We start from the raw sequence: 17,158 nt of genomic DNA, 5'->3' as shown, positions 1-17,158 counted from the left end.
TAGCTCCCTGAATAGCTTAAAGTTTCCACTCCTGAAGTCCAGGATAGCAACTCAGCTATCCTTTTTTGTCATTACACTGAAAATTTTAAACTCAACCAGTCATGATCACTGTGGCAAAGACAGCCACCTACCATCACATCTCCCACGAGTCCTTCTCTATTCACAAATACCACGTCTAGGAGGGCATCTTTGCTAGTAGGCTCCCTGAGTACTTGTGGCAAGAAGTTATCTTCCAAAAGCTTCAAGGATTCCCAAGATCTGCTCTTCACAGCAGTATATTCCCAACTGATGTCCAAGAAATTTAAATCTCTCAGAAGGACAAGGGCTACTGATCCATAAATTTCTCCTAATTGGCTACAGAATAATCATCAGTGCCTTCATCTTGGCTGGGTGATCGGTAGTAGACACCCACTACAACATCTGCTTTGTTTTCCATCCCCCTAATCCTCACTCAGAGGCTCTCAAACCAGATAATCTCTAACTGTAAGGGCTGTACAATCAAACCTCTCCCTTACAAACACTGCAACCCCTCTACTCGCCTGCCCTGCCTGTCCCTCTGAAACAGCCTGTAGCCCTCCACCCCAGCACTCCAGCCACGGGACTCATTCCACCAGGTCTCAGTAATACCAATGATATCACAGCTCTGGGACCTGACCAACGCTTTGAGTTCATCCTGTTTGTTTCTCACACTGCATGCATTGGTGTACAAGCACTTGAGATATGCTTCTGAGCCCTCCACATTCTCAGGAGCAGCATAAGTGTTCCCACCAGCATGGGCACCCTCGGGTGATGCCCTGACAACCCTTGGCTTACCTTAGGCAATCTTGTTCATATCCCCTTCCCCCAGTTATTCAGTTTAGAGTCCTCTTGATCAGTCCTACAAGCTTACATCCAAACAGATGTTTTCCCCATCAGGACAGGTAGATCCCATCAGGCCCCAGCACCACAACATCTACTTGAGAAGTACTAACTCAGCTGTACCTAACTCAGCAAAGCAGGCACCAGTGTTTATCATTGCTGTGATCAAATTCAGTGTGTCAACCAAATAACGGCTACAAAGCATATAAAATGCATGTCTGCGTTTTAGATGGGAAACAAGTGTTAATACAATGACCACCATGTGAGTCTGAAAAATTTCCTTGGAAATAGAACCTGAGTCAACTGACCAGTAGTTTGCTTGGCCATTGCACCAGCCAGTGATAATGATGTAATATTTAAAATAGAAGATCTACTCGGCATCAATCAAACCAACACGAGGGATAATCTTCATTATAACAAAAACCTTATTTATGCCCAATATCCTAAACATACACAAAAACCTAGAGAGTGTGACACTGCCATCTTAAGTCAGATAATCTTTTAGGGTTAAAAGCTCAAGCACCAATAGGTTTTAACATGCTGCTTCACCAAAGCAGCTAGCCTGCAATTGTTTGTTGATTCAGAAAATTCTGACAAGTTCCCTCAGCATAAATAAAAAGAACAGATTCTCCACAACTTGCTGTGAAATAGCTCCTAGCTAAGGTCAAGGTTTTGCAAAGGAAGGAAATAAAAAATACACCCACAGCTCCTAAAGCTAGACAGGTGAGTGCAGCACAGCTGTAGCTGTGTCATCTCCAACGTTACTTGGACACGGCTGACCTTGCCATTAACAAAAATTGGCCAATTAGCCTGAGAAAAATAAACTAAACCAAGCTGTGAATTTAGCTCATGCCTTTTTTTAGTTCTGAAAGAGTGGCACCAGTGAGATCCTGAACAAGAGATCAAAACATTTGCAAGAGGGATCCAGCACATTTGCAATGGAAATAGAGCTACAATCCCGCAAGTTTTGACACTATAAGGAACTTTGAGAGACTGCAAAATACACTCAGCTTGACACGCACTTTCCTAGGTCTGTTTTACAGAGCCAAGTCTCCAATTTTTATGTACTCTGTTAAGAGAGATGTAGGCCAAACATGAGGTCTTCCAAGAGAAGCTACACTTAATCTGGCACAACCAGTTCAAGCTGGAAACAGACAAATTTAGAATGATTAAAGGATTATCCTTTTCTATCATTTGACTTGAAATCTAAAGAAAAGCAAAGAAAAAAAAAATCACAAAGCACTCTGTAAGCATAATTTTAACATTGTTTATACAGCAATTGAAGACACTAAACCCAGAATCTTGCAATAAAATTTTTTAAATCATTTTTCCAACCAGAACCACACCGTAGTTTGTCATAGTAGGGACTTATTTCTTGAGAGACAGAGCAACTAAAACCTTGGTACATAACCTTCTTCTATATGCCAGGAGGGTAGACACATTGGGCACAAGGTGTTACCAAGATGTTTTTATTACAAAATCACATATTGGGCATTTAGAGTCAAATGTCTTAATTTCCTATCCCACACCAAAGGACTTTGTATGGGAATACGAGAGAGAAAAATTCCCTGGTCACAGATGCGTTTTGAGCCACGAACAGCATACAGGAGAATTTGCTTAACAAAAACCTGTGACCTCTTCAACTTGTTAAATCTTCAATAAGTAAAACAGTAATGCATCTTCATTTTTCTGTTCCTTGAATTTTTGTCAAAACTTGAAAGCTATGGCACTGGACAATCCGAAATGAGCACTTTCAAACAGTATTTTAATTCTGGGGAAGAAACTTTTCCTTCAAACAGGAATATTACCTACTCCTTCATCTTGAGGTCCACTGAAAAATCTGCTTTGACTTTCAGGAGATTTATCCTTCAGCTATGTATTAAGAGAATAATCGGTGTAAATTACTTCTTTTATAAATAAAGAACAATCAGGGTACTATAGTGACCTTGTCTGAAATGTTCAATAAATAATGGATCTCTGAGTCTCATAGTTAGTAGTCACCTTTGCTCTCAGTTATCTCTAGAAAACTTCCAAAAAATTTAAATTGGTTTTAAACTTCCTGGTTTTGTAGTCTCCGGGTTTTCATTTCATTTTGCATTTTAGTGTGAAAGATGCCTCTTAAGTAAAAATACGAAATATGTTACTAAATGTTATTTTAGAAGGGTGAAAAATACACAACTACAGACTGGGATTATTACAAAAATAAATTGAAAACCTGCTACTGGCTTCACTTTTCAGGTTTTTATTGCATGGATTAAAACTTGCATCTATGAAAAGTAAGGCTGTCTGTCCTTTTATAATAAAAACTATACTCCTTCTCACCATAGACCATTTTAATAGTCAATTGCTCAAATAGTTCAGCACAGCTGTTCAGACACCCGTTACAATTCTTCAGTCATTTTGGATGTTTGGTATCATTAAAAGTATTAAGAGGATGACAAAACATGCTACGACTGAACTTCTACATTTCCATTTCTAGCTTTTTTTCTAGGCTACAGCATGCATAACTACATTTTGAAAGTTAATCTGTAGAAAACTGCAAAACCAGAATATTAGGCTATTTGCTTATGAAAAAAAAACTTGGGCTTCATCCTACATCTTTTACAACTAAGTCTGCACATTCAGTGCAGATATGAGTATTTAAGAAATAGATAGGCTGAAGTCACTGAAACTTTAGATGCTTAAGAGATGCATAGGCTAATTCAATTTTTGTTTGCATTGCTACACCAAGACAGTTAATGTATATACTTGATCTCTGGAAATGTATTTATATTTTAGTCTAGTCTAAAAAGACATAAGTGGTAAGAATGAAGTATATATTGGGTCACATTAAAATGAAAACAACCATTAGACTTTGCTACAGTTAAACGGTTGCACATAAAAGGAAAATTACTCTTCGGTACCTAAACTGCCAAGTTATTTTTAGATCTGTATCTGGAATTATCTTTTAAAAATATTCACATATTCAGTATACTTGGATGTAATTCATAAAACGGAATTGCCTTGGGCTTGCAAAGCAACTGGTATTCAAAAAAAGAAATTATCTCACTACTTACTTAAAGGCATTCAGGTCAGAGATGGAGCACAGTAAAACTAAATAAACATTTCAGCATTTATAAAAATAAGGCTAGATTTTGTAAGTAAGCATCCAGTATTTGACTTCAGCATCTCTCTGAAAAACAAACACTGAAAACCCTTCTAGATGCAGAAGCTTCCACTGCTTTAACATGGAACTGCTGATGACTGAAAACTACCAGTTGCATGACAGCATTGACTCACAAGTAAAGAAAACAACATAATTACTGGGGTAAGGTGAACTCAAGCAACACATTTCCATCCTTGAATTCAGTTGGAGCTTTTTGACTCGTTACACTATTTTGATATCCCTTGGAGAGCTGGTGAGTTATGCTTCTGCTGCAGCTCTCCATTATCCTGAAGGCATGAACACAAATTCCAGGGTTCTCCACCTGCTCTCACAAAGAGAAATCTTAGTCTGATGCAGCACTTCAGGCTGTTAATATTCTAACCCATGGTATTCAGACTGTGGTCCATGAAGACTCAGTTGACCAGCAGAGTGGATCAAACATCTCCTTGGCTTGACTGAGGAAAGCTGAGTATACATTAATGGCACATTAGCAAACTTATAAGAATTTAAAGAATGTCATGTAGATATTGCCTAAAGGTGACCAAGGGAAAAAAATACTGTTTTTACAATAGGACATGGTGTACACTTTTAAAATGTCTGAAAACCAGCACTATAAACACTTCTAAGAACACGACTACAGTAAAACAAAATAACAATGCTGAGTGACCAAGTGAGGATCTCAGCTGTCTTTCTGTCTCTGCCTCTAACAACTGCACAAAATTATGACAGTTTTGGAGAACTCCAATACTGAGGAAATAGTGTTCAAAAGAGAAGAGGACTTAGACATTAAACAGCTCAAAAAGTAATAGTTACTTTAGGAAATTTTGTACAGATCTTAACGAGACAAGGAGACTGTCATAGAGAAAGGACTTATTAGAATTCATGTTTGCAGGTCAGTACTATTGCAGCCACACAGGAATTCTTATTTTACAGAATAGATTTGGAGGGCTTTGGCATAGCAAGCACCTTCACGTCTATGTGAGCACGTGATCTATAAATTTGTAAATACTTTTAAATACCCATGCTGGGTTTTCGGCTATTTGTGTGTGTATTGGTTTTGTTTGGTTGTTGTTACATTACTGTTTCCAACTTTTTCAGTAAATTTGTACTAAACACCTTTCAGAAAACTTTCAACAAAAAGAGAGATTGAAATTGATTCAATACATGCTTAAGAACAATAAACCTTCTTACTCAACTGATGAGCATTAAAAAAAAGGCTTGCCTGCCTTATCATTAATCAACTTAACTCCAGAGAGTTTGTTAATCATCTCGTTTTTCCCCTTTTATGTTTTGGCCAGTCAAGCATGTAGCTGCAAATAGTATTTGCAAAATCAGGTTTTCTTACAAAAATCAAAGTGGGACTGAAAAGTAGTACTATTGCTGATAGGTATATCCTTAAAGTATACTACAAAGGCTGTCATACACAGAACTTATTTTACCATTGGTGGGCACAACAAATCCAGCTCTCTATTACACTTTTTTACAGACACTAAAAATAAAAAGTAGAACCTCTTCCAAAGACTCTATCAAATAAAGACAGATGAAATCCCAGATAAGGCATGTTCATAGGACTGAATAACTCTGAAAAATTCGCAAAATGGTACTTATTTTTTGACAACATCATGCAGCTATTGGTGATAACTGCACTAGACGTAAAATTTTATAGTTGAAATCCTAAGGATATCAACAATTGGCCTGTTATACATATAAAATTTCTCACACAAGCTTATTCTTTAGTGCATCTCTATAATGACAGTTGACAGTTTTCCTACTGGTCAGTTTTTAATACTATGAGCTCCATCTCTGCCATCCCTTGGTACTCTCGATTAGAAAAGTAGATTTCACCAAAAGCTCAGCTTTCACAGCAAAATTAATGGTTTCAGTGTGTCCACACATAATCCACAACACAAACTCTAAGTGAAAACAGATATAAGAAAGTATTTTTCCCCTCCCTCTCAGATATAGCTTGATGCAAGCTTTTTTATATTTGGAAAATTGTGCTAACCAATAACTGCACATTTAGGTATCTTGATATGTTTTAGCCTTTTATTTTTGTAAATACAATTTAGACAGCTGAATTGTTGGTTACAATGAACAGCAAAATTGCACTCAGATCCTGGGTCTAACAACATCGAGAGCAAAACCTTCAGAAACTCTCACTGAAAATTTTGAGGGTTCAGATTAGCAATAGGTTCATGTATTTCCAATCAATTTTCATATCAAAGTTCTAAAGAAAAGTACTGTAAAGCCAAAACCTCTACACATTCTGTTCAAATAAATGTATATTCAGTAATACATTTTAAAAACTTCACCTCTTGGATTCAAAGGTGTACAATGTACTGACCGCACTCTGAAAAGGAAACTAAAATTACAGTTTTACTTATTAAAACCTTTACTTCTCATAGTATTAGCAAAAATATCATATTGAAATCGCATCCGCTTTCTGATGGGCTTTATAATAAATATTTAAGTATTCGTAAGATTTCAGTGATATATCCTACTTCAAGTAGATAAAAGAGCAAGTGTTAAAGTGTTAGTGTATCTAACTTTTTCAAAATATTAAAATAATTTATATCTATTGCTATTTCAAAGTACAAGCCTTTTTGGCAGTGTGAGATCTAGCATTTAATATTTTTGTGGCAGTCAAAGCTTCAGGATAAATAACATTTTTTATTTCACAGCTGAAAGTGCAGACATCATGCATAGTGTAGTCTACACTACTATTAGCCAATAGGTCAGCTTCTATATAACATCACTGTAACAGGAAGTGCCATCAGGTCTTAATTTAATTATGTGGCTGAACACTATGACCGATCAACTAGTTCTTGTGCAGCAGGCATAGCAATACAATTGTCGTAGAAAGCTGAATACCTGGTCTAAATAAATGTGCTTTGGGGACTAAGAAGTCATCTTTCCAGTGAAGGTTTGACTTTTTCACTGCAAGTATCCATACCAGTTCAATTCTTTCTATCTACATTTCATCCCATGCCATACAGTTCCCCTTCACTTTTCTTTACGGCATAGGTCATGACTATAAGTGTAGTTTAAGAAAGAAACTTGTTGGTTTGGAAACATCAGTATCGTACCCGTGTCTGGTCAAATCAGCAGCAATATGGCAACCCTGTTTGACAATAGCAAAGGAGCACTAGGCCGGTGTAGGAGAGAACTTCAGTTTTGCTTTGTTTTATTTATTATGTTAAGAAAAAGTCTAGGAATACGCACTGATGGCTGTTGCCTGTTCTTTAAAATTTGCTGTAAACAAGTATGATGAAGTTCATCCATATTAAAAACCAAAATTACTTCTCAATCAGGGATGAATTCAACTATAAAAAGTAATCTAACAAACATATGAATAGTGGACTATATAAACCATATACTTTCCCCAATAGTCTTTTAAGTTACTTATTATATCCCTGAAACAGTGGTTTTGACTAGTTGCTTGCAGGTGCTGATTCAGACTGTGATGGCTCTGAATCTGCAATAAAAAGAGATTAAAGTTCTTAGGATAAATTCAACCATAAGAAAAAGATCAACTAAAATTTTCAGTTTCTCTCATGTCAAAACACGTACAAATTCCAGTACTTTTAATTTTTAACTAACAAGGTAGACAAGCTACCCATGAAGTCTGCAGTATGATGCAAATCTATAACCCAACACAAATGGATTATAGATTTACATATGGAATGGGTTATAGCTCCTGTCTGATGTGTCTTGGACTTATCCTGTGCAAGGAAGAACACGGAAAGCTCCATCTCAAAAGGAAGCTGCAAGGTGCTCATGCTGCCAATTGCTCTGGATGAGCAGACAAAAGGACCCAAGTGGGAAGAAAATACAAGCACTACATTAAGCATTTTTATGTAAATGTTTTCAAGTGATGCATTTCGTAGCTATTACCATTGTGCATGACAAAGGTTTGAAATCACAGGTAAACACTGGATAACTTTTTTTCTCCCTAATAAGACTGTTGCAATGCCACAGTCTTCAACGATGTGCATATATTTATTTTGACAAATTCTTAAACACAAGTATGGATAACATTTGTCACAGGAGTTTTCAGAAAAATATTAGCTGCTAAAGACTGTTCACAACAAATATTTTACAGTCTGCTTAAATTTAGGCAGGAGGACAGCTGTGTCTCTGCAGCATTTTGCAAAAACATGTCACACAGAAGCCCTTGGATCAGAACAGAGCTTACTTCTGCAATTGTAAAGATGAAAAAATATCCATGAAAGCCCCTGCCTTTGCTGACTACACACAGGAGCACTCTTTTCTTTACCTGGTCATAGGGTATTGTGAGCTAAACATGGTAATTCAGTAAGTCTCACCATAAGACTCACACAAATTACTCGTGCTACCCTGTGCTGTTACCTTGAGATCCTAATTCGCTTTAAAAGAAACCGCTTTCAATAATTTTACCTTTGGACTGCTCACTATTTTCTGATGTTTCGTGAACTTTTTTTTCCCGTCCAGTACACTGCTGCAACCAGTCAGTCCCATATCCATTGCTAATTAATTTGCTAAAGTTTACTGCTTCACTTGTTCTCTGAGCAGGCCTGTAAGTCCACATATATTAAGGAAAACAACAGCATAAGTAAACAAAAATGCGGATCAGGTGGGAAAATTTTATTTTGCATAGAAAGGGCAATAGCCTTATAACAATTTATTTCTAAGTAACTAAACATATATTCTACATGTAATCATCTAAGAAAAGCAAAACAAAAAAAATCGAAGCTCACAACTAAGTGTGATTCAATAATGTGTAATTTTTTGTGAGAAGAGCCATCCATTTTATTAGAACTTAACATATATAATACACAGTTCTGGTGTGATGAGATGAAAAAGTGAAAAAGGAAAATGACACAAAGAATATGTAAGTAAAAAGGGCTGAAAATACTCATTTTGTGCTGCATGAGTGTGCTCCTAAGTTCATTAGACAGTTTAATCACTTATTTGCATCATTAAAATATTTCTAAAATGTACTGGAATTACTGACTACTGTGTAATAAATTTTTAAGACAAAGTATGCAGAAACAATTCAGTTGTGCACACAGCTGACGATGTGATCACATCACAAGTGATATAACAATTTGCTTAAAAGAGTATTATCTTCCAGGTGTTCCTTACACTATTTTTGCTGTGCCTGACCTTATTCAGGCTACAGTTTATATTTTCTTAAATGTTAGTCCTAACTTGTGTTTCTGCAACTTATGCTAGCAGAAGTAAAAATATACATTATACTTTGCATCTGTTCACTGGTATCAAGAAAAAAAAATTGAATACAATAAAAGTGTGTCACAAGAAGACATGAAACTGTATGCTTAGTTTTCCTAAGGCAAAGTTATATTGAATAGCTTTCCTATACAAGTCAAAATGCTGTTACAGAATCACAGAACGGTTAGGTTGGAAAGGACCTCTTTTAGTTGTTTGTAAAACTATATTAGTATCACACATGATAGCAAATTTAGTAGCAGTAAGGATCCACCAAGTCAATACACATATCCACTAATCTCTGCAGTTTCACAAGGAGTAATATTACTTGCATGCACGAATAGTTGCAGGCTTATGAGTTTAATGAATTTCCTAAGTGTACTACTTACATAGGTGGGAAGGAAAGCCTATTTTTCCCACTAAATTCCTTGTTTGTAGAAGCATTCGGCATTCTGCTTGGGTATTTTGGGTTTATAGCTGGGAGTTTTACCTGTATCAGAGAAATCTTAACTTAATAAAAGGAGTCATGAAAAAATAACCAAAAAGATTATATGATAATATAACCTTCAAAAGTGAACATTATTTTAAACGCCCTAAATGTCTTCAAATTTTACTCTCTTATCTATATTTTTTCTATAAGGAAGAACAGAGGAGTATAAAGGAATAGCAAAAGACAAAACAGCACCTTACGTATTCTAGATGAGATCAGCTGTTTGTTCAGTATGTCAAAATTGCAAAATGTGCTCTTCACAAGCTTTTCCCTCACAGTACCCAAAGTTAAGCTTCAAATTCAAACTTATCTATTGCATTGTCTCATCCTGGCTCATTTTTCTGTATGCGGTGTATGAAAACATCCCAACCTTACTAAAGCCATAAAAAGCATAAAACATCCCATATAATAAGAACACAGTTGTGGTACACTGAGGTTCGAAATGCAAACAAACACAGATATATTAGAGGAAGCCTACAACAGAAAAGTGTATTTTCTTTGATCATCTTGCACTTGCTAATGACAGGTAAAGAAACTCAGTGCTGACTGAAAGACAGAAAAATGACACCTAGCAAGCCGGTGAAATGACATCACAAACTCTAAGACTGAAAGTTGGAAAATCGAAAAGTAATGGAGAAACATTAGCAACACCTATCAAAGCTGTTTAATTTCGATCGAAATCACCAGCTGCTGAGGGGTCAATTTACTTTCCTATCAAACAAAAGCATTAAATATACCAAACAGTTCTCGGATGTTTTCACTAATAGCTGCTAAAAAATCCTGAGGTTAAAGAAAAAAAAACATTTTTAAAGACTATTTTCAGCCTCCTTCATTGCAAGAAGAAAAGAGGGGGGAAAAGTCCTGAAGATAACACAAAATTTTCAAAGCTTATTAACGAAGTTTTTGTGTTATATTAATATATCCTTTTAATTAGAACCTACATACTATTTGACCCTTTTCTCTTTTAAACATGCAACACAGGAGGATAAAAGATATTACTTGCACGTTATTAAAAAATCAGGACTGGGTAAGTAGAAGTGTATTGCTCTGTAAATTTAAAAGTAAAGATGCTTTTCACCTGTGTGGACATACCTACTGCAAAACAGTTAACAGGGCAAAAAATTATGAACAGAATGCAAAAATTAGATGGATCATCAGTAGTTGCACTTGCATTGCAGACGCTGCAAAACAACTCTCATGAAAACAGCCATGAGGAGAAGATTCCGGCATACATGTAAACACACCATGGACTTCTCAAGCAGCCCATACATGTTTAGTACGGAAAAAGCAAAGAAAAGTATAATGGCATTTGAATGCATCTAACTAACTAAAAAGCCACTGAAAAAGCTGACCTGAGTGACCTGGGAGAAAGCGAAGCCTGGGACAGACAGTTCTACTGATTCTGAAACAGGACATCAATACAAACCGAACGTATTAAGTCAGTGTGGAAATCCTTACGGACTTCAGTGGAAGTCGAGTTTCACCAAAAGAAAAATACCAGAACCTGGTAAAGAGTAAGTAGATGGGCTACTAGATTTCAGCCTGAAAAAATTTAATTGGACAAATAGAAATCATCAATCTCAGGTAACTTTTGTCACATACTGAAGGCACGATGGCACACAGAACACCACAAACACACGATTTGGTAGTCAGGATACACAATTAGTAGATGGAAAGATATGAGACTCTCCACTTGACACTGAAGGGAGGTATTAGAAAAGGTAGTAATTAAAGAGTTAATTAAAGGCAGGCGGAGGAGGGACGCCTAGAGAGATTTTGTCTAGAGACAGACAAAGGACCAACTGTCAAAACTCAAGGGAAAAAAAAAGGGGAAGCAAAGACAATGAGGAAAGACTTGAAGACTGCTAGCATGTCTCACACCCTGTTTTAAAGGTTGTCTTTTCTTGGTATTAAATGAGACAGGTTAGCATAACTTGCAGGTGTAAAAATGTTCCCTGCTGTTCCAGTTGGCTAATGAGTGACAAAAGGAGCAAGGGAACAGATCAGAATTTGGTTTTGGAGGGCACCTGTGGTTCTGTTCAGTACTGTTGGTTACTTTGCTGATCAAATTCAGCATTAAAACCAGGCCCTTGTGCCTTTACATCCCAATGGTTATAGCTGAGGAGGCATTTTCACTTTGACAAGCCTCTATTTAACAGCCAACAAGCTTCCCAGATAAAGCAAACAATGTAGGACATTTTTTACATGTTCTCAGTTTAAAAGCATTCTCTCCCTCTCTGCAATGACATAGCAATGTCATACCCTAAAAATTACTACCTAAATTTATTATGCATACACATTTATTAGTCTCAGATTCAAGAAGCATGCAATGTGATATGTATTGTGCCTGGATGGTATATGAAGCACAACAGATACCTGCTGCCAGCATGGAAAGATAAAAGCCTCTGGACAAAATCCTGGCTACCTTGTGATCAAGGGAAAAATTCCAGATTACATTTCAAATCTCTCTCTGAGGTGAAATCCTGACCTCAAATGAGTAATCCTTTTGCTATAGCATATACATACATTGGTATGTACGCATATATACACATACATTTCAGGCAAGTGCTGACAGATTGCCTCAGACATGAAGCAATAATCTTAGTGGTATCACAGGAAGACTGCCTAATGCTGGGTGCTAACCCTGACACCACCTCCAACTGATTTCCCACACACAGGCCTGCCTCTTTCTTAAGCTCATAGGATTTTCTACTCAACCCAGCTGGTCCACATGATGCATAAGCAGAAGGATGCTTCCGCCTGGGCTAGTAGCCCATGCCTTTGCCATGAGCACATTAGTGCTTCATGCTCTAACAAGTCTTCGCTGCTTTGCAAAATTCTTTGAAGAATGAGAATTATCCCCAAGACTGAGGTGTTACGGAGGAGCTATAGAATAATCTGGAGGCACAGAGAACCACGTAATGATCCCCCTGATCTCCAGTCCTCCTCTACATAGTGACAACCATGATATAAGGGACGGTGGAGGTTCTAATACTTCAGAACAAAGTGGCACAAAGGCTTAAAGCTCCAGAGCAAGTGCCCACTTGGGAACAATGTTTTCCAAACTGAGTCAAAGAAGCACCCTTAGAGGTTAAAATGTTTTTGCACATGTTCCTAAGGGAGCCCTTTGGGGTTTATCTCCACAATTGCATCACACATCTCTCTTCTGAACAACTGCTTAGTCAGGCTGGACTGAAAAATACTTTTAATACGTTCAGTCTCAATACTTGACATAGTTGGCTGCTGCAGTATCATCATGTAGTCAAATAAATCTAATATTCCTTAGAAATCTGCCTGTGGTGTTTTGGAATACATCTCTTACATTTCAATATACGGTGATAAAACTGAAATCAATACTGTTTGGTAGGGCTAGTTCCATTGCCTCACTTAAAGACTTTTCAGGGAAGTACTGAAAGCACAGGACAGAAACCTCCTATAAGAGAAGATGCAGGAAATAGCTGTGAAAGAAGCACCATGTGATGTTTCAAGATATATGAGATGCAAGATATATGAGATGCAAGAAAGGTACTGTGAAGGACAACCATTTCAGAGATGGTGGTGTGTAGGTAGAACTAAAGCTAGAGAGACACAATCTGCCTTCTCAGGCACCTATCTTAAATAAAAAGATTTCGTAGATTTAGTACCTTGGACAAAACTCAACGTGACCTTCCAGAAGAGCAGTGTATATTATACATAAGGGCCTCAGCACATTTGGAATCTGAGCTAGATATATAACATGCTTTCATTTTGTATTTGGTGATAAATAAAACACATGGGAACTTTCATTCACATGACTGAATGAAACTGGGTTTTGATCAAACTCCACCCAAACAGAAATGGGCCTCAGTCTCACTTTACCAGAGCGAAATGAACATTTACTGTTATCAAAGTTAGATTTGACTCAGAGCACTGAAGATAATTGTTTCTTAATAAGGGAATGAGGGACAGCACTTCCTGTGCCTCCCAGTTCAATCTGTTAAGAGGCTCCATGGTAGGCTACATTTCTATTTTCAGTACCTTAAACCTCCAATTGAAAAAAAGCTTCTCCTGCAAGCATCAGGCAAATTATAGTTTAAGTGCACATTGCTTATTCGCCTGTTTCCACAGATTAAGTAAACACTCCCAAGCCTATTCAGAAATGAGGTGTTCCCATTTACGCAAGCCACCGTTCTGAATTTCCACTACTCATCTCAGCAAAGGCTAAGGATGTTTTTCATTAAAATGTCCAACATCTGCCTCTCTGTTCAAGAAGGAAGGTACTGGGCTTCAAGTACATAAAATGCCTTTCCATGTCTACTCTAAAGATCTATGGTCAATGCAACCAAGATTATGAAGGATATTAAATAAACATAAGGCTTCAGCATCTAAAATGGGCAGGGGTGGAGAGGATGAAAGAGGGAGGATGGGAGAGAGGTTTCCAGGACAAAACACCAAGATCATCACAGAAAGGTTTGTTCTGGGCATAGTTTACGCTATATTTATTTTGTCTTGGACACATCTTCTGTTCAAAGACAGCTAGTGCAGTATCTCTGGGGACTCTCTTGCATTTTAAACTAAAACAAACTCCTTTTTCAGAACAGTCTTCTGTTCCTTCCCCCTTCTTCTTCCTTCCTCCTCCAAGATCATGAAACAAGAATTCTGCTGAGAGTAATTGCAATGGAGATAAATCATAAGAAGATAGAAACTAAATATTGGCTTTCACACTGATGTACACACACCATATATTGTTACTGGAAACTGCATTTCTGGTTCATATGCTACACCTGCAGCACTTAAGAGAAACAGTCTTTCTTCTCTTTAACTGTGATATAAAAATTACTTCTGGAATACAGAAATTCAGATGGACTATAATTTCCCTTTAGTAAGAACCCACAGGCCCATCTAGAAACGTCTTGACAAGTTCTGCAAGCAAAGCAGCGTCACAGAGTGCCTCTCCTCATACCTTCTTTTTCTCTGCATTTTTCTTGTCCTCAGCATCCCGCTGCCAAACACTTTTCATATCAAAATCGAAAGGCCCTCTTCTTCTCTCATAACTATTACCATCATGGTCATCAGCCTTAAACTCTCTGTGAATCATATAATCTGGTAGAGAGGGAACATAGCTCCTGCAGAAAAATATTTAACACTTGTTTGTACAAGGGATACATATCTTGCACTTTATTACAAAATTATTCTGAAACACTAACAGAAGAAGAAATCAGGTGGGGTGTCAGCAGACATACCATGGCTTATTGGTTGCTGGGGGACTGGAGCAGTGCAGGTACCAGTCAGGCACAGCATATTCTGCTGGAGAGGACCTCCTTGTCACAGGAGTGTAGTGCTTCAGTAGGTCTTGAGAGAAAAAGACAAAAGCCACTACTTTTCTGACTTCTTATCTGGTTCCAAAAGCATTACCTTTGTTTTCAGGTTGCTGTTTTATCAGGAAGAAATGCTTGTTTTATTTACTAAGGAGCATTTGTCTCCCTTGATAAAAGAGACAGTCAGAACCCTGCAGCACCGCGTTCCACCTGTACCTTGTTTATCTTGCTTTAAAAGCTTTGACATGTTTCTACCAGTCTATTAATTCATATTTCTAGATTGTCACCCTGCTCTAAGCGTGCGAATAAGGCATCTGCTCAAGTTCCTCACAGTGCCTTCTTTGATAAGGGAAATAACAAAACCACAGATCACCTTGATACCAGAACAGAGTATGTACAGCACTGTAACAATATGAACAACATCACAAAAACCACTTTATAAATCTCTACCAAGTTTCTTGACGATGCTTTTTTGAGACATCATTTTTACCACACTTCTACATAAATAGGCCAAGCATAAACTATAAAGACCTCACTCAAATGTAGCTAAGACATCATCATCTACTTAGATCAGATACAGTGCAAAACTACATTTTGTTACGAAGTACCTATATAGAATAGACTGCAAGGATGTCTTGACAAGGTGACCTCTTGCATCACATTTTCAGTCCCTCAGTTCTTCCATAGGTTAATTTCAAAACTCCAGAGGACTCTTCAGTAGTATCTACAAGCACTTTCTACCACCACTCTCAAGCAAAGCCCAATAAAACAAAGGAAAAACAAACAGACACTGACCAGGTTGGCCTCCTTGCTTTGCCAGCTTGACATAAGCTGAATCAGACTCTTTGATCCACTTCCTGCGGCACCCAGATGGCACTTCATGAGGAGCTTTTGCAAGGTAACCAAGACATGGAATCTGAGATGGTGGAGGAAGTGTGCTCCTTGAGGTTACAAATTTATCTGGTGGTTTCAGTGGCATCTGGTGTTACTGTCCTTTAATAATGGGGGGGAAGGGGGGAGGGGGAAATTATAAAAGTTAGCTGCTAGCATCCCTTTTTCAAGCAACTAACAAATCCAGCCCTCCTGAAACTTGAGCAATGTGCTGCATATCACCTTGGAGACAGAAAACCAGGCATGCTTATTCCGGGGGCATATAGTACAAAAACCTTCTAGAGGATCAGATGAAACAAGGGAACACCTTAGTTTCAGTTTTGAAACAACATTCAAGTTTTCACGTAAAAAGTTATAATAGAGGGGATCTTCATGCAGAAAACTACTTCCAAGGACACCAAGAAGAGCAAGAGGCACAGAAGACAGGAGGAAACACTTAAGCCTTTGGTTTCCTTTCCTCCTCACCCATTAAAAAGAGCAAATAGATTGTCCGTTTGAAGCTCTTAATTTGTAAAGAAACTAAATCCAATCCACAAACCAGCCACCTCCCCCCCCCCCCAAAAAAAAAAAAAAAAAAAACACAAAAAAACCCCACCCAAAACCCTACCTCTTGATACATTATTTTCTCAACTCCTAGTGAGCAAAAAGAAAATACAAATAAAGTCTCATTAATGGGAAAATGGAGTGGCAGACAAGGAAGACAAAGAGTCAGGAATTATGCCATGAAAGATGCACAGGGCACTTACTGATGTGACTCCAACTGCAGCAAAGGCTGTTTCGTAGGTGTAGGACACTATCTGAAGGCAGGCAGCCTGTTCAGGAGCTCTTGGGCACACACAAACCTTAGCTATGCTCAACTCAGCTTCAAGAAATAACAACCCAAAGCACTTGCTCTCCTTGGTTTCAGGGGCAAAGAAACATCAGACCGTGCTTGCTTTCACTTCACTAATTGGTCCATCAGAAACTGTGCGAGTCAATTATCCCTTATGCTCTCCTTCTTTGCACTTCGCTGGGTTGCCACTGTCTTGGAACTCCACTTCATGCTGTGGCTTAAGATTAAAAAACAAAATTTAAATTTTGTCTAAATGGGAGCAGCAACCCTGGTAGGACACACTGAGCTCTACTGGGCTTCAACTAGAGGGCAAAGTGTTTCAGAGGGCTTTTTTCCCCAGCAGCCCCAAGCAATGCCAGCCATCGGCTCCACGTTCCCTCCCCGAGATCTTCCCAACGTCCTTCCCAAGGGCCAGCTCTTCTCCTGGCACCGAGATA

The 17,158-nt window shown here is 37.9% G+C and overlaps 1 protein-coding gene across 1 annotated transcript in view; it reads right to left on the bottom strand.

The window, feature by feature from the left end:
* UPP1 (uridine phosphorylase 1) overlaps positions 1–14,744 on the bottom strand; it is a 29,385-nt gene extending 14,641 nt beyond the window's left edge. Inside the window, 1 exon segment of the mRNA XM_065629350.1 lies at positions 14,625–14,744. Coding sequence (XP_065485422.1) covers positions 14,625–14,744 — 120 coding nt within the window.
* Between the last annotated feature and the right edge of the window lie 2,414 nt (positions 14,745–17,158).

This window comes from Caloenas nicobarica, chromosome 2 (genome assembly GCF_036013445.1).
Source record: "Caloenas nicobarica isolate bCalNic1 chromosome 2, bCalNic1.hap1, whole genome shotgun sequence".
Taxonomy (NCBI): Eukaryota; Metazoa; Chordata; class Aves; order Columbiformes; family Columbidae; genus Caloenas; species Caloenas nicobarica.
This window is presented reverse-complemented; position numbering and strand designations above follow the sequence as displayed.